At 40.5% G+C, this 19,133-nt stretch overlaps 1 protein-coding gene across 3 annotated transcripts in view; it reads right to left on the reverse strand.

Moving 5' to 3' along the window:
• CCDC50 (coiled-coil domain containing 50) overlaps positions 1-19,133 on the reverse strand; it is a 101,895-nt gene that overhangs the window by 61,481 nt on the left and 21,281 nt on the right. The window contains exon 2 of one of the 3 annotated variants that reach the window (XM_053564895.1): positions 10,370-10,500. The exons of the other annotated variants lie outside the window; for them this stretch is intronic. Coding sequence (XP_053420870.1) covers positions 10,370-10,388 — 19 coding nt within the window. The 5' untranslated portion in view covers positions 10,389-10,500. The remainder of the gene's footprint in view (positions 1-10,369; positions 10,501-19,133) is intronic. 3 annotated transcript variants of the gene reach the window in all.

The raw sequence follows: 19,133 nt of genomic DNA on the forward strand, positions 1-19,133 counted from the left end.
AGAGCGGCATACCTTTCTACAGGTTCAGTTAGGGGGAGTCTCAGAATGGTGAAGGGATGGTAGAATAGCCAATAAGGAGTAACTGCTCTGGCAGGAAGAGCTGTCAACGGGTAACTGGGACAAGGAGATGAGGTAAGTTTTGTGACTGGGGCAATTACCTAACATTCCTCCGTTCTTGATATGTTAAAAACAGGGGGCTGGCCTTGGGATAAGGGATGTCGAGTTCTTTCTTCTGTAGCTTCTTCTTGCTGAGAGGGCGCATAGTTTCAATTGGCTAACTAGAGGACGATTATGATTTTTTTCGCTGGGAGGATGTAAGTTTTTGCTTTTAGACTACCCTTTTAGTGGTGGCTGTTTAGAAGTGGTGTTTAGGAAAGTCTTGTGGCCTGGAGTAGTGTAGCCCATTCATGAAGAACAGTTTCTTCAGGTTGGAAGCTGTATCTGAGGTGTAGGTTTGGAGTACCAAATGAGTAGTTACCTGTTGAGACAACTTTGAGGGTTGAGTTTGAATAAAATGAGTTATTGAGGAGGAAATGCCAGTTGTTCCTGTGCCTATGCCAGCCGCGATTCCCACCACTGTAAGGAAAGTACGGCAACTTGGGTGGTCCATTTCATACGGGTTGTTGGATAGACAGAAAGAGGAGGCACTGAAATAGGTTCATTTCCTGTAATAACTTTAAAATCAGGTAGCAACATAACTATGGAACAGAGACTCTGAATGTGGATAGGGGGAATTTGGTATAATTTTTTCCGGCAGAGAAATTGGAAGAAAGGATGGTACTTTTTGTGTAACTTCTTTTTTGGCTTGGAAGGGAAAGTAACTATATCTGGGCACTTTGATGGATTCAGACCTAATAGGGGAGTGGTGCCGGTAAAGTTGATGCAAAGAGGGTATGACTGGATGACTTGATTGAGGGAGGGCACAAAAGGTTTAGTTTTGTGCGTGCAAGTTGTTAAATTAAGAGATGCAGGGTCTGAAAGGTTGAAAGACAAAATTTTAGGAATTGGCTCAGCGCCTGTGGCTCAAACGGCTAAGGTACCAGCCACATACACCTGAGCTGGCAGGTTCAAATCCAGCCTGGGCCTATCATACAACAATGATGGCTGCAACCAAAAAAAAAAAAAAAAATAGCTGGGTGTGTGGCAGGCGCCTGTAGTCCCAGCTACTTGGGAGGCAGAGGCAAGAAAATCGCTTGAGCCCAGGAGTTGGAGGTTGCTGTGAGCTGTGATGCTAAGGCACTCTCCCCAGGATGATAGCTTGAGGCTCTGTCTCAAAAAAAAAAAAAACCCACAAAATTTTAGGAATCATGACTGGGGCTGCCTGAAGTTTAGTGTGTAAGAGACCTTTTAACTTTCCCTGAAGATTGAGGATGGAAAGGAATATGGAAGTGCCATGGGATACCTAAGGCTTTGGTTAAGGTTTGAGAAATGGTAGAGGAGAATTCAAGTTCAGTTTGGACTGTAAAGAACAGGGGATTCCAAAGTGGGGAATAATGTCTTTGAGTATGATAGAGGAAACAGTGGTAGCCCTCTTGTTTGTAGTAGGAAAGGCTTCAATCTAATCTGAGAAGGTATTTATTAATACTAAGAGGTATTTATAACATTTGATCTTAGGCATGTGTGTGAAATCAAGTTGCCAGTCTGTTCCAGGAAGAAGTTCTCTAGTGTGGTGAGTTGGAAAGTGTAGGAGGTAAGATTTTGTTAGTGGGTTGGAGTGCTGGCAGATCTCACAGGATGATGTAAGTTGATTTACAAATTCTGAATCTATCTGTGAGAGAGGAAAGAAAGCTTTGAGAAATTGTAGTAAAATCTGAGAGTTGGGGTGTAACAACTTGTGGAGATAGATGAGGAGGTCACGAGGTCACGAGTGGGAGGTTGGTTCGTTTCCTTTACTGTAGCAACAACAGGAGTAGAAATAAGTACGAGGTGAGAGGAGGTGTCAGGAGATGAGTGTTGGAGAGCAGCCGTATGTGCTGCACAGTGGGCTTGGTTGTTACCCTTTGATATAGGCAAGTGGTCAGATTGATGTGAACGGCAATGGACAATGCCTATAGCCTTAGGCAATTTAGAAGCTTCTAGTAGTTTGATAATAAAGTGAGAGTTAAGAATAGGGTTACCTTTGGGGTTACATAAGCCTCGCTTTTTCCATATAGCTGCATGGGATAATATGTGGAATGCGTACTTAAGAGTCAGTATAGATAGTGAGAGATTTATCTCGTGCTAGGGTGAAGGCTCTGGTTAGTGCTATTAGTTCTGCTTGTTGGTTAGTGGTGGAAGAGGGAAGAGAATGTGCCTCAGTGATCTCATTGGAGGGCATAATTGCATAGCCTGCTCTACAAGTTCCCTTATACATAAAGGAACTGCCATCCGAAAACCAGAGGAGATCAGTATTAGGAAGAGGTCCTTCTTGTAGGTTGGAGAGGCAAGGGAGAAGAGTGTCTAGTGTTTGAAGGCAATCATGAGTGGGTGACGAGTCAGAAGGAGTAGGCAAGAGGGATGCAGGATTTAGTGTGGGACGTGTGTTAAAGATAATGATGGGTCAGATAAGAGAGAGGTTTGAAGGTTAAGAATGCAGCATGGTGGTAGGGTTTGAAAATTTTTGTATGTCAAAAGATCAGACAAGAGAATGAGGGGACGGGACAGTAGTAGGGGAACCAAAAGTGAGTTTCTTAGATTCTTGTATTAGAGTGACTGCAGCTGCCAATGCCTTGAGACAATGGGGCCCGACCTCGAACAGTGTGACCTAACTGTTTTGAAAGATAAGTAACTGGAGTAAAGATGAGGCCTAGCGGATGTCCAAGCATGCCAAGAGTAAACCCAAGGTTTTCTGTAACATATAAGAGGAAGTGGCGAGAAAGATCGGAAAGGTGGAGGGCTGGAGCTTCTAATAAAGCATGCTGTAGAGATTTAAAAGAAGTGGAAATGGAGGTTAAGAGAGGCTCATGAGGGTCACCTCGAGTAGCATCATATAAAGGAGCAGCTAGGAGAGAAAAGTTGGGAATCCATGCTCTGAGGTATCCAGCTAACCCTAAAAAGGAAAGGAGTTCTTGTTTTGTGGTGGGTAGAGGAAAGACCCAGAGAAGGCTTTTTTTTGTCTATAATAGTTTTGAAGCCTGGGGACAAAAGGACACCAAGGTAGGTGACTTTTTGTTGGAATAACTGAACCTTTGAGGGAGGGACCCAATATCCCCTACCTGCAAGGAAATTAAGGAGGGAAGAGGTGTTTTGCTTAGAGTCATGTAAAATGGGATTACAGAGCAGGAGGTCATCAACATACTGAACCAAGGTTGAAAGAGAGGGATTATAGGACTGGAAGTTTCATAATAATGTCTGGCCAAATAAGTGGGGGCTCTCACGAAATCCCTGGGGGAGTACAGTCCAAGTAAGTTGGGAAGAAGTCTGAGAAGTAGGGTCAGTCCACCTGAAGGCAAATAAGTTCTGGCAATCAGGGTGTAAGGGAATGGAGAAGAAGGCATCTTTGAGGTCTAGCACAGAAATAAGTGGTTTGAGGTGGGATGGTTGATAGGAGGGTGTATGGATTAGGGACTACTGGGTGTATAGGAATGATCGCAGAATTAATGAGTCTTAGTCTAAGTGATAGGTGCCATTCAGTTTTTTAATTGCTAGTATGGGAGTATTATATGGTGAGCGGGCAGGTCGTAAAAACCTTTTCCTAAGAGATCCTATAGAATAGGTTGAAGTCCCAGGAGACTAGATTGGGGAAGTGGATATTGACATTGAGAAGGAAAAACACTGGGGTCTTTTAGCTTAACAAGAACTGGAGAGCAGGAGGCAATTGAGGGGGTTTTAGTATCCCAAACCTTAAGATTTACTTGCTCTGGTGGAATGGGTCAGGGCGACGAGTCTTTGATGGCTTGGGAAAGGACAAGGCAGAATGAAGCAGAAGGAAATGGGTCAGCATCTATCAATTTAAGATGAAAAGTCAGGGTGGTATCTAATTTGGAAAGTGTGTCACATCCCAGAAGGGGAATTGGACAGGAAGGCAACACCAAAAAGAATGTATAAATGAGAATTGCCAATCATGCGGTGTAATAAAGGAGTTTGACATGGACAGTGGGAAAAATCCTCTACCCCAACAATAGAGGTGGGCGACAGGGAGGTAGGACCGCTGAACTCTTTAAGAACTGAAAAGCTAGCTCCTATGTCTAATAGAAAGGCGATCATCCTACCTGCCACATTCAGGGTTACTCTTGGCTCCGCAGAAGTGATCTTCGTGGGGTGAGAGAAGCCAGGGTCCCATCAGTCTTCAGAAGAGGCAAGCCCCAAGAAATCTGCTGTAGGTGCCGCAGGTTGGCTAGCCCCATGTCCTCTCTGGCCAAGGGGCAGTCAGCCTTCCAATGGCCCTTTCTTTTGCAGAGAGAGCATGACCCTGACGGGGGTCTGGGATTGGGGCAACATCGTACCCAGTGGCCTTCTTCACCGCATTTGTAGCATGGTCCAGGTGGTTGAATTATGAAGCGGCCTTTGGCCCCTGATGACTTAGGCAGGTTAGGAATGATGGCCTTAGTGACACTGCTTGTAATGTTTTGAGCTAGCATTTGATAATCTTGGGTTTGAGATTTTTCATTTTATCTTCAGAAAACATCATCTCGCCCCGTGTAAACCTTAAAGGCTGTGTCTAAGATCACAGCCTGGGGTGTCAGAGGTCTGTGCTCCAAGCGCTTTAGCTTAAGTTTGATGTTGGGGTAACTTTGGTTAAAGAAATAAGTCATAAGAATGTTTTTCTCATCTATTGTTTTAGGATCTAAGCTAGTATACTTAACAAAAGCTTTGGTAAGACGTGGGAGGAAAGCTGAAGGATTCTCAGACTTATCTCGTCTGACTTCCCGTTATTTATCATAATTGATAACCTTTTTGGCGGAAGCTCTAAGTCCGCAAAGAATGCAGGTAATAAAAATGTCTCTACTTTTTTTTTTCCAGCATTATTATTATAATTCTAATCTGGCTGGGAGTTAGGGACTGCGGTGTCACCTGTAGGATGCTCATTGTTTGACATATGAAATTGATCTGCTGCCTCTTTTGCCCTCTCCCACACTCATTTGCGCTCATCGGAGGTCAGGGTATTCGTTAAAATAACAAAAACATAGCAGGTAAGTTGATAGGATATAGTAATAAATTGAAACTCTTAAATAAAATGAGAAGGGTTAGAAGTAAAGGAACCTAGTCTAACCTTAAGGTGTGGGAGTTTAGTTATGGGGAAAGGAACAGAAACAGAAACTATACCATGGACTCCAGTTACCTCACCGAGCAGGGCCAGAAGTGAGAGGGAGCTGAAAATCCCTCTAATTCTGGAGATGGATGGAAGCGGGAGCAGGTGAGGGGACCAGAGGAAGTAAGGGGTGAGTAGTTTGTAATTTGTCAATATTGCTACACGGTGGCACTGTAGGACTATCGTATGAAGGAGCCGGAGGAAGAAACGGGTAAAGATGTCCAGAAGTGTTTCTTGGAGAAGCCTGTGGTGGACTGAGAGACTACACGGAAGAACTCTGAGGGCTAGGTGGAGGGGAAGAGTTAGGAGATGAGCTCAAATTGGTTGACAGGGAAGTAGGAGGGACAGAGGGTGGAGGCAACTGTGTGGTTGAGGGAGGAGCCAAATGTGGCAGGGCCGGAACAGGAATTACTCCGGTTTCTGAACCGGTGGCCACTTTGCTTGCACAGCAAGGTTCATCTGCTGGGTTGAATAGGTCTGGTTCAGGGGGATAGAGAGCAGAAGAGCCCTTTGTTACAAGAATTTGGAATCACCTGAACATAAACTAGGCTTGGTTCTAAGATATGAGAAGCCCTGAACTAGTAGACCTCACTCCATTTGCCAAGGCGCTCACAATAGTTATATAGGTATCAAATTAAAGAAAAATCAAATGAACTATATAGTTTGGTCAGATACTTTGGTTGTCTAGTTTGTAAAGTGGCCAAACCTGGGTAGAAAGTTCAATTAATTTTTCTTTTTTTTTTTTTTGCTTTAAGTTTAATCCTAATTCTACCAGGTGGCGTAATAAGCACCCCAAGGGGAAGTTAGGTGGGATAGAATGGCCTGCACCCATGGTGATTCATCACAGGAATAAAGCTTGAGCAGAATCATGCGAGGACCAGGACAAAGGACAGACGTCTCTGCTGCTTTGTTGCTGGCTATTAAGATGAGAACACAGTCTAGGATAATTGTCACTGCACCCCAGATCAGCGTCAGACCCTTGGGGCCGAGGAGAGCTTGAGACCTGGTGCCAGGTACTTTCCTGCGAGGCGTGGAGGCTCTGGGCTAAGCCACTGCAAGGTCAGGCTAGGGAACTCAAGCCTCAAGAAATGGGTGAATTGCCAGGAATGTAGGCAACCAAGCCCATGATTAGGGAAAACTTGCTCCCATAGGGGTACTCACCTAGTCTGGATGAGGCTGGTGTTGAGTGCTGGGTACAGCGCCCTGGCGGATGGAGACAAACCAATGCAGTGGTGAGCACCAGGAGTGCAAGAAGAGGATAGGGAGTTCCCAGGAGCTAAAACCCCATGGAAGGGGTGGAAGCTACTCTTGGGAGCGTTCCCTAATTATATCCCACTTCTGACACCAGATGAAAGGAGGGCACTCGACTGGCAGAGATCTCACGGACCACCAAGGCTTGTACGAAAGGTCTTTATTGGCAAGGGAAGGATGCTGCAGAGCAGCACCAAGGAGGAAAGAAAAGGAGAGAGAGAGAGAGGAAGAGAAAAGAGAGAGGAGAGGAAAGGGGAGGGTGAAGGGCAGAGAGGAGAACAAGAATGAGAGAGAGAAAGAGAGGCGTACCTTTATATAGGTTCAGTTAGGAGAAGTCTTAGAATGGTGATGGGACGGTAGAATAGACAATAAGGAGTTACTGCTCTGGCAGGAAGAGCCGTTAGGGGCAAGCCATAAGTTTGAAATTTTCAACAGGTAATTGGGACAAGGAGATGAGGTAAGTTTTGTGACTGGGGCAATTACCTAACAGGTGGTAAATGTATTCAGAAAGTGGATTCCAGGTCCCAAAAAAGAAAAGATAAGACATACTTTACTTTGCCTCATTATCTCCCAAGAACAGACCTCCAGCATCACATCCAGCCTGTATTTACTCCTGTAAAACAAAACAAGAGCCATTCATAGAGCTCAGGAGTGAGCTGCTAAAAGCTAAACCGAATAGCAATTTTATATGAGGGTTTTCAGATTAAAAACAATAAACTTATTCATTTAGCAAAAAAAAAAAAAAGAAAAGAAAAGTTTCTTTCTTTTTCACAGCATTTTATAGGTAACCTACAGGAAAAAACCTAGGTAGTGACTGCAGTGGGAAATTCTGGGGAAAATTTCCCTTTGGGACCTAAGCATCTGCCCTCATCCCACTGGCTTGCCTTCTAACATCAATTGAGTTTCCTTCCTTTTAGGAATAATACATTTTAATATTAAGAGGACAATAACAAATTTTAGAATAATGTGTCTAAGAGATATTAATGACAATTTGAACCAAGATATATTATATGTAAACCTTTATTTAGCCCTACAAAAGAAATGTCTCCATATAGTAGTCTCTTCTCTTTAAAGTTCCAATAAAATTGCCGAGTAGAAATAAATGGGATTCAGGAAAAATGAATAAATCTTATTCTAATGACAAATCCTCTACATTCTCAGCCATAGCAAAGTTTATAGACATAAGGACCAAGATAATATCAACATCACTGCCACCAACACCGCCTCCGAAACTAATCCTCACCCTCACCACCGTCTGTGGCCAAAGGCGCAGATGGGGACCTGTTAAGAAGCTCAGCTATAAACTGTAGACACTCTCTCAAGCATTTGACCCTCTAAGCCACCAAACAGCAAACAGTTCTGAACTGCTAGTCACTTCTGACAACTGATATTTCCAACTTTCAGGCAGACGGCTGAAAATAAAAAGAACAATATCTAAGTAACGTTTGGCCATTAATGTGCTAGAACAAAGGGTAACTGAAACCTTTGATTATTCTCTACTTTTAGTGTCCTAGAACTTTCAGCTCTTTGAAATTAACAAAATCCAAGGACAGTATGACACAGGCTGATTTTGGCTGATGCTAAGTAAACTACACAGGTGTTTCACCCTCATTTACTTTGCTCCTAGTCAAAGTAATCAATGGTAGGGCTTCTTTTCTGATCAAGTCTCCAAATCATATTCTTTCCAATAAGCTATTTGTCTCGGAGACAGATGATCTTCCTGAACAGAAAGCCATAATATAATTAAATCAGATCCACCTTCCTGTAGTCACTATCCTTAGTATAATTATCCTCCTTACTAGACAGTTCACACAATATACATAGATTTCTGTAATTCCTTTGTGAAAGACAGTCATTCCACATTTTGTACAAATACTTGAGGAATCAAGTAACATTAAGCAGCATCTCAACTGTTTGGGGACTTTTATGGTTCTTGGTTCTTGTTTCTGTTTTTAGTTGCCTGGTTTTTGCGGGAGTAGAGCACAGAGAATGGCAAAGTCTTGCAGATCAGGAGGAAGTGTAGTCATGGTTATACAGATGGGGGAGGGGACACTGTTCTACCTGCCTGAAGCACTCGTCCACCCCCTCCACTGTCTACAAAATTCATAATCATCAAGCTTCAAGACCCCTTCAAATGTCATCTATCAATCCAATCCTACATGATAATCAAAACCAACGCAAATGACTCCCTTACACACACCCAGCAAATTCATGAACATTTCTTTCAGTGCTTCCACAGCATGAGGTATTCAAGATGGTCCTGTAGCACTACCCACATTATAAAAGTTTTATTCATCTCTTTCCCTAGCATACATTCCAGATCATGAAAGGCAGGGAAAATCTTAGGGATCAATTTATCTCTAACATTTATCCCAGTGCCTGAGACAGTAATTTTCAAATGAAGATTTGTAGAAAGGAGGGCTTCTGAGAACAATGACAGTTTAGTGTACCTGATGCAAGAGTTGTTTAGATATAACAAACTAAACTTTAGATCAGGCATCCTCAAACTACGGCCCACGGGCCACATGCAGCGGTGTGAATTGTATTTGCTCTCGTTTTGTTTTTTACTTCAAAATAAGATTTGTGCAGTGTGCATAGGAATCTGTTCATAGTTTGTTTGTTTTTTTAAACTATAGTCCGGCCTTCCAATGGTCTGAGGGACAGTGAATTGGCCCCCTGTTTAAAAAGTTTGAGGATGCCTGCTTTAGATATAGTATAGATATAGAACACATGAAACATTGTGTTCTTCCATCCACATATTTCCAGCATACTGAATCATCCACATCTTTCAGCTTAGAAAAAACAAATCTAAGGAGCGACGTGTCTAGCAATACTACCTCAAATGACAGTAAATTTCTTCACTCCAAATTTCAGACATATTATGAGAGTATATTACCTGATAGAATCCTAGAATATGGAGAAAGGTGGTATACTCTGGAAAGTGGTCAACTACTGGTCCCACAATTAAACACATATCACTCAATTTATAAAGAAATGATGGCTCTGAGATTTGGAATAATATGCCCAAAATGACAGCTAAATAAGTGGCACAGCCAATATGAAAGTCTAGCATCCTGAAAAATGTGTGTGTTTACATAGAGATGGGCTTATTAAGCAAAATGCCCAATATGGTGGTTAGAATATATGTAGCACTTTGACTCAAAGTAATGCCATGTGTGGGCGGTGCCTGTGGCTCAACAGGGTAGGGCACCAGCCCCATATGCCGAAGGTGGCGGGTTCAAACCCAGCCCCGGCCAAAAACTGAAAAAAAAAAAAAAAAGAACAAGAAAGAAAGAAAGAAATGCCATGTGTGGGCGGTGCCTGTGGCTCAACAGGGTAGGGTACCAGCCCCATATGCCGAAGGTGGCGGGTTCAAACCCAGCCCCGGCCAAAAACTGAAAAAAAAAAAAAAAAAAAACAAGAAAGAAAGAAAGAAAGAAATGCCATGTGTGCTGAGGTGCTGGCAGGAATGCGCAGAATCTGGAACTAGACTCCTCAAGTCACTGGTTTAAGAAAATAGCCTAAGTCCTCTGTAGCTGCAGGCTGCCTAACAGTCCTAAGAATTAGAGAATGTTAATATTAGGTCAGTGAATAGGAAATGTCCAACTCCAATCAAAAGTTTAGTTTGTTATATCTCAATCAAGAAGCAGCACAATTCATCAAAGTATGAGCACACTCTATCAACACTGGTTTCCATTTTAATGGTAGCTTGTTTATTCCAGCAGCGAAGAAGCCTAGAGATCAAGTGGTAATGAAAGGCCTTTTCCACAGTTCGTTGAGAATTGAATATTTTTCCTGGTAAGAAGTGGTCCAAAGCCTGGAAGAAATGGCGGCCAGCTAGTGCAAGGTCTGATGAATATGGTGGATAACAGAGCAATCCAAGCTCACCTTGTGTAATTTGCAGCATTGTTGTGTGACAATGTTATCTTGTAAAACTGGCCAGTCTCTATAGACTAGTCTCAGCTGCTTAATCGCAAGCATCCTCATCATGTTGTCCAATCGGTTCCAACAGACGCCCACTGTAATGGAATAACCAGGTTTCATGAAGCGGGAGTGGATAATACCAGTGCTGGATCACCAAACAGACACAGTTAGCATTTTTAGATAGTTGGTTTGGGTCTGTGTTTCTTCATCTTTATCCAACCGGGTCAAACACCTATGATTGTCAAAAAGTATCCATTTTTCATCACACATGATACGGTGCAGAAATGGTTTACATCTGACAGCAAAGAAAGGCAAGCTTCAAGACAATGTCAGAATGTGTGTGTGGGTGTTCTGCAGATCTCTGGCACTCTGAAGTCTGTATTTCATATACCCTGTATATGATCATCTGTGTAGCACATCATCTGGGCTAAGGCACAGGTAAAGTCCTAAAAGTACTCACCATGTTATAGACAGAACTCATGGCTCATCAAGTACACTTTGACTATAGTTGAAATACTTGACTTTCCAACTTAAATTAGATTTAGGAAGTATTAGAAAGAATCAACATCAGAATCCTAACATCTAATACTGTAAGATTACAATGTAGTTTCCTTTTGCAAAAGGCAAAAGATTTATAGGATCTGAAGAGAAACCAGAGTATTATTTTCCTTTTTGAATATGTCTATATCTTCCTATTTATCTTCCATGAAGGGAAATTTTACAATCATTTTCAAAATATTTTATGATAAAAATGGATTTATGTCTTTATTCTTTTTTTTTTTTATGTCTTTATTCTAATTTAAGCATCTGAACAGTGAAGCTGGCTGGGTGTGGTGGCTCACACCTGTAATCCTAGCACTCTGGGAGCAGAGGCAGGACCATCACTTGAGCTCAGGAGGTAGACACCTGGACCAAGAGAACAAGCCCTCGCTACTAAAAACAGACAAGATCAGCCCAGACATTGTGGCAGGCATCTATACTCCCAGCTACTTGGTAAGCTGAGGCAGGAGGATCACTTGAAGCCAGGAGATTGCAGTTGCTGTGAGCTAGAATGATGGCATGGCACTCTAGCCTGAGGAACAGAGATTCTGTCTCAAAACAAACAAACAAACAAACAAAAAACCCCACAAACCCAGAACCCAGTGAGGCAAAAAATACTACCAAAAAAGTCAGCTGCAGTTGTAGTACCAATGTTTTATTGATGGATAATTTATACTGCTCCTTCAAGTTTACAAAATGAAAGTTCTGTTTTTATATGAAAAAATTATGCTAACAAAAATGGTCTACTAGAGGCCCCAAATTTGTTTGTAATCTTCCCGAGCACCAAGAAGGGATATATGAAAAGTTGCTCAGTTCTCATTATCAGAAAGGAGAAATAATGCCAATTCTCTGCCACAAATAAATGTTTTATTAGTACCAAATATGAAAGTAAATTCAGTTATCATGTGGGAATTTAAAAAGGTAGCACTGAACTATGTAACAGATATCATCAACAGTTTTTACATAGGGTAATAAGCATCAGTTTTAAATATGTGCCAAAACACACAGACACACGACTTCAACAAACACATAAGGGTAAGCACAGTAAAGAAACATTTTAAAAAGCAAAACAACTAAATTAATCCTAAAATTTCACTCTGATGCAATTTATCTAGATTTTTTTTTGTTTTTGTTTTTTTTCCCTAATCTCCCACATTCAAAGTTAAATGAAAACCCCAGTAACCTAAACCACTTGTTTGGCCTGTAGATACGTTATAAATAACCACAAACACACCAGATTGCAAGAAAGTCGGTTTTGAAAATGCTGAGATAATGTAAGCCCTCAAATCAGATGTACTGCTTTAATATCACAGACCATCTACATTATCAGAGACCACAAAGTAACTGGGTAACGTATTGGAACAGAGAAAATGGCTGAGTCAGAAATTTCTATCTGATAGGGTAAATAGTGAAAAGATACAAGGATAGTGAAAAGAACAAAAGAAAGGTAGTTGGGGGGAATTAGGGCAATTTTTACTCATATTGGTAGAACTGTTGGATATAAATAAAACTTTCCATAAGATTTATCTGACACAAGTTATTATAAACAATTTTTAAAATGCCCACAAGTACAACCAACCTCACAAGCTGTGTTGTAGGTATCAATTTTACGGAACGGTGCTTTGAAGCCAATAAACAGATTCCCAAGTTTTATCTTTGTATTCCCACCAAGTGGTTGCTAAGGTTTTCTTCAAAATCCCAAGTGATATGCATTTCACATGATCTAATGTTGAATGAAAGCAGTATCAGAAAAGGTCCAAAATGGTTCTACTAATCCATCATTATTCTATCTTCTAGGGTCACAAATCATTTTTTTCATACTATATATGTCAGCTACCAGTCACATACAGCTTTTTCAATTTTATTTATTTATTATTATTATAATTTTTTGAGACAGAGTCTCACTCTATTGCCTCAGTAGACTGATATGCTGTCATGGCTCACAGCAACCTCAAACTCTTGGGCTCAAACAATCCTCTTGCCTCAGCCTCCCAAGTAGCTGAGACTACAGGTGCCCTCCACAATGCTCAGCTACTTTCAGAAACTGGTCTTGCTTTCACTCAGGCTGGTCTCAAACTCCTGAGTTCAGGCAATCCACCTTCCTCGGCCTCTCTATTGTTAGGATTCCAGGTGTGAGCCACCATGCCTGACCTACCCAGCTATTTCAGTTTTAAATAATTTAAATTAAATTTTAAAAAATTCAGTTCTTCTTAGTTTTACTAATCACATTTTTCCAGTATTAAATTAGCCATATGGGGCTGGTGGCAGCTACTAATATTTTGGACAAAGTAGAATACAGAACATTTCCATCACAGTTGTTCTGTCAGATAGCCCTGCTCTAGACAATGATCAACAGGTGACAGATAGGACAGTGCTAATTTAGACAAATGGACCACTCAATGAACCTGAAACCTGAATTAGGCTCCACAGCATTTAAACCATCTGTGTGTGTGTACACATTTACGTTTTAACTCAATTTGCCACGATTGACGACCAAGGCTCTTGAGTATACTACTGATCTTGTGTGAGCCACTGATTCATCTCCACAGTACTTGAAAACCATCATTTCTCCCATGCTTCCTCCTTAGCTCTAAAGTGGTAAGTAGTTTTACTAACTTTAGCAGGGTGAAAAGGTCAAGAGTCACATTTATCAAGTAAGCACTGTGCGTATACAGTGAGACAAAGTAAACAAATCTCTACTTGGAAAGAAAAGTGAACCGGGTATTTCAACATAGCTAAAGGAGTTCAATTCTAAGGTACAACTGCTACTGAATAAACCCACCAAATCTCTAAAACTTCACCAACCAAAAGCTGAAGAAACGTGGACTGTGATTAGCAAATGCATATATTTATGAATTTCAATTAGCCCTGAAAATTAAACTGATCACAAGTGAAGAAGCATTCTCCTAAATTTACTGTGTGGCCCATGCCTTCTTTAAAAAATGATTACATTTTACATGGGTGCTCTATTTTAGAACTAGTAATATTTGAACTTACATGGTAACTAAATAATTACTCTTGTTATCATAAAAATTAGTAAAAAGGAAGTACTTCCGTTTTAAAATGGTTCTGCATATTTTTAAATGGAATTACAAAATTTCATAATTAACGATAGATGACTATCAGAAATTACACTCAGCAACCTCAAACTCCTGCCTCAGCCTCCTGAGTTGCTGGGACTACAGGCACCTGCCATAACACCTGGCTAGTTTTTCTGTTTTTAATAGAGATGAGGTCTCACTCTTGTTCAGGCTGGTCTTGAACACCTGAGCTCAAGCAATCCACCCACTTCAGCCTCCCAAAGTGCTGGGATTGCCACTGTAAGCTAACACACCTGACAGTAACCTAATAATCTTAAACACACTAACATCACCTAGATTTGCTCACCTGTAATTTAAGAGCAATAATAACCACCATAAGTATAGTCATTTGGGGTATAGACAGGGGATTAGTTCCAAGAACCCCACAGACACCAAAACTGGGCATACATACACGTCCTGCAGTCAGCCCTATGGAACCCACATCTGTGGAAAGTCAGCCCTCCATATGCGTGGGCTTTATATCTCATGAATACAGTATTTTTGATCCACATTTGGTTGGAAAAAAAAACCCATGTATAAGTGGACCTGCACAGTTCAAAGCTATGGTGATCAAGGACCAACCTATCCTTACTCACTGAAGACAATTTATTTTTCCTTTTAAAAAGATACAAATTATTCTGACAGAGATAGACCTTCTATTAAAAATACAGGACATTGATAGCTACAAAGTGTCTTCAAAATGGTAAGTACTTTAATTACATAAGCTGAAGCAGTTTTTTTTTTTTTTCAAAGCAATGTTTCAGGAAGAAAATCCAGACACTTAAGAATTTATTTATTTTGATCCTATGTATCCCTAAGGCAACTCCAACCTTCTGTTGTCCCACTATTTATTTGAATGGCCCTTTTCCTGGCACTTACACAAGCCCTCAAATGGTTTGGCGGCCTAGAAAGAAAAGCCACCCATCTCCTTAAATCTCTGTAGGATAAACCCAGTCATGTCCATTAAAAACCCAAAAGATCACATCCAGCCCAACTTAAGTACAAGTTTACACCAGGGTAAGAAAAACCATACTGATTTATTGGCTTCATGTGACAAGAGAGTTTCTTTAAGTACTAGCTACTACAAGTTCTATTTACCCTTGAGTCAGCTATTTCCACTTTCAACTTCTCTTCTGCAAGTATGTACTTTAGCTAGCACTTTCTTCTTTCCAACTAAGACAAGTAGATTCATTTCAATTTCAGACTATCTGGAGTAATACTCTAATTCCCCAGAGAACTTTATTTTAGACAGAGATCAATCTACCTAGAGATACGTGGGTATGGTGGACGTAGGTGGACGTAGGCTCTTAGAATGTTGCTCCCATAAAACAGACTGTACCACTCGACCATTCCATTCTAGCAACCACTTGTCTCAACTGTATACATTTCTAGTAATCTTGGATTGTATGAATCAAAAAAATTAGAAATAGAAAACAAGTAAATCCTGAGATTTTGGAATTCTATTGCAGTGTGTAGCCACACACTCAATAATTGGTCATGTTCACTGACTAGACATGTGTTTGTCTACAAGATATCTTAAGACCATGGATATATCCTAGAATTAACTCAGTTTTACAATCTAGAAGTATGCTACCACAGATCAGGAGCTGTATCTTCTTAATTATAATAAATTTAGTTTTACATCACGATCTCATTTCTTCCCCCTAGAAATACAGTCTATACAGAATGTGATCTCATAGTAAACCAGAATAAGGTGAGCTGGTGTTTCGAAGTATACCCCAAAAATTCCCATGCTGATGACAGGGAGCAGCATATAGATATTAACAAATGATTCTGCCAACCACTTTGGCTCTCCTATGTAGTTTCATCAGAGTAAGATATTTATATATTCCCCCCCCCCCGAAGGAAAAAATTTGTATTCACCTTACTAGTACTTAATACACATATGAATTTTTAATGATTTTCTATTCCCAACAAAAGCTGGAAGCTCAATTAATACTCTGCGAAGAGAGAAGCTGTCAATCCTAGCGATAGATTTCAATAAGGAGAATGCTGAGATTTTTTTTCAACAATACAAAAGTAAACAGAGTACTCAGAACAGCAACATGGAACTGTTTTGGATTCCACTCAGTGTTTAAGAAGTATTTCAGAAAAAGCAGCATCAAATCTGCAGCTATGTGAGCACAGATCATGATTCAATTACTGCTTACCTACAGGCCAAAAAACCTTGGGCAAATATTTTAACTCTTTGAGTCTTAGGTTCCACATTTGTGAAATAAGATAAATGCTATGAGGACTAAACTGGATAAAGTATGTGAAGCACCAAAGAATGCATCTGCTACTCAGTAAGAAGTGGTTCAATAAATAGAGCCTATTATTTTTACTGGCATCATCAAAGTTTATGAATTCTTAAAATGAGTTATTTTCTATTAAGTGTTTCTTTTAGGTCTAGCCAGGCCTCTTGAGATTTTAGTAACAAGGCATTTTTTTTAATGATTAAAATAACATAAAATTTGACTAGGCCCTTGTTTGTCTGCATGTATTAACCGCTCACCTTTTGCTTTGTACCCTTTGTTTCCACAGTAATTATTAACTGTTGATGTACTGGGCGAGAGGAGACAACCGGACTCTAGAGCTACGAGGAAAGCATGTGACTTTGTTTTGTTGAAGGAATGGATCCCCTAAGAAAGCTGTGACTAACTGCTGACACCCAAAAATCTGGTTACTCCAGGTGTTACAGGAAACTAAAAACAACACAGACTTCCTCCATGACCAGCATCCCAAAACTCCCTTTCCTTACTCTCCAGCTGCATAACTTCATCCCTAGGTTAAGATGGACCTAAGAGATCTCACTCTCCTATCTTATCGTCTCTTGTCGGCCAAACCAAATAAACCTTTCTCCATCTCCAAGCCTCAGAATCACAGTGTTTGGCTTTAACAGTACACAAGCCTTAATTTGAAGTCTGACAATTCTGGCGACCATAAAGAAATGGTGTGCATGTGGCTCGGTGGCCCTGACTGGCATCTGGGTGCACAGGGAGTCCCTACAGCTGCCTGAGTGTCTTGCCTTGTCACTTCCCTTCCTGCTTGGTCATAGCCACGTTTCATTAAACATTCGCTTGAAGTAGAGAAATGTACTGGACTCCCGTCTGCTTTAGGTTTTACATTTGCCATGTGAGTCACCATGATGTGCAAAGTTATAATTCTCTACTTCACCATTTACATTTCATTAAATATTGAAAAGAGAATCCTTCATTTGGGAGAGTTAAGGAATTGTTAGACTCCATCCTTTTGTCCTGCAAGAATTAGATTTTGTTCTTTGTGCAAATGTTTGTGTTTGTTTTGTGCATAAGTGTACTGGCTATGGAAAACTCAAATTCTTTCCCTGAATGCGGCCCCTTGGGACACATTCTTCAGAATTGGACCGTTATAAGTTATAACCCAAAAATGTAAAAAGATGACTTTATTTTGTAATATGATCTGGCTGCAATATTCCCCAGATTCAGGGCGAAAAAATGGTCCCTACAGATCTTTAAATTATGTTACTGTTATATAATTAAAACTTTTATAATAGGAAAAGAAAATGAGACAAAATTTCCTATGTACAGGCAGTTTACGTTATAACACCAGAATGAATCTACACAGAGAAGGTACAGTTTGATGGTACTAAGGGCTAAGAAAATCCAGCCCAAAGTATCAGGATCTAAAGAATGAGATGCAGAAGATGTTTTGATCAGTTCTCTAAATCCTCCCACTGTGCCTCTGGCACCTGCCAAGCTGGTAGTTGCACCACTGCCTCTTTCCCAGGTGGACCCTGCTAAACCCACCTGCATATTGGAGTAGGGCTGCAAAAGGGCACAAGCCTTTCCAGTAGAAAAAAGTCATGCAAGTCAGGATATGGTCTCACTCTCCCACACTCGATGAGGTACCCATGGTCTCACTCTCCCACACTCGATGAGGTACCCAATTTGATCTAGGGTGGGGATCCTCAAACAAGGCAGTTTCCATTGTCCTTGTTCTTGGCTGGAAAGCTAAATGCCAATGGACAGCCAGCAGGTATGATGCAGATACACTCATCATATCCCACCTCAACCTGTTTGATTAAAAAAGCAGTGACTCCTCCTACCAGGATGACCCTAAATGCATGCCCAAGTTGTTTTCCTCCATCTTTTTAATGCACATCATCCCCATTCCACCTGAGCTAATATTCAAGTATTAATGAATGTTTTTTGCTCATGCTAAGGAACTTCACATGGTTATAAAAAAGACTAAAGAGAAAGTTCATTGGCTTCACCATGAAGACAAACGACTGCCCTACCTCTACTGACATTGTCACTACAAAGTGTTGAATTGAGGCAAACTGGGATGTGAATGACAGAAGGTTATCTTGGCTTGAGCATTATAAAAATTATACTCTAAAGAAATTATTTTTTGAAAGTCAAACTTAAAAAGATCCAGTGACACCTTGGTGTGTGTCACACTTTATGGGGGCAAGACATGATTGCAAGAGGGACTTTACCTAACAATTGCAATCAGTGTAACCTGGCTTATTGTACCCTCAATGAATCCCCAACAATAAAAAAAAAAAAAAAAAAGATCCAGTGACAATCGCAGGGACTCCTCCCAGTTTTTAGAATGGTTATATCCGGCATATAAGAAATAAATTGGTCCATTTCCTCAGATGTGCAGTAGCAAGGGCATAGTGTACATTTTATAGTGAAACATAAAACATCCTTTCAGTTTTCCACTGATGAACTAACTTGTTAATTTGTTGAATGTACCTGGTAATATCAGTAAGAAATGATTTCAGTTGTCATTATGAAGACTTTGCTAGATCTGGAGTAATTCGTCAGAATTTATTCTGATATGAAAAGGACAAGGATGTCTCTACCCGACTTCTCTAAAATATTCTGATACCACTCAAAAGCCATTTTTACCTTCCCCATGTGGTTATGTTTCTTTAGGAAACCGTATGATTTCAAGCATATAAAACACACCCCCATGCCTGTGAAATTAATTTACTAGGAAAGTTTTTTTTTTTTTTAAAGGAAAAACACTTAAATTTGTTAGGGGGATCAAATTCAGATTTATCAACTGTACTAAGTCAACTACTTTTGATGGTTTTTTAAGATGAGTGAAAGTAAAAG

The sequence above is a fragment of the Nycticebus coucang genome, chromosome 16 (assembly GCF_027406575.1).
Source record: "Nycticebus coucang isolate mNycCou1 chromosome 16, mNycCou1.pri, whole genome shotgun sequence".
Lineage (NCBI taxonomy): Eukaryota > Metazoa > Chordata > Mammalia > Primates > Lorisidae > Nycticebus > Nycticebus coucang.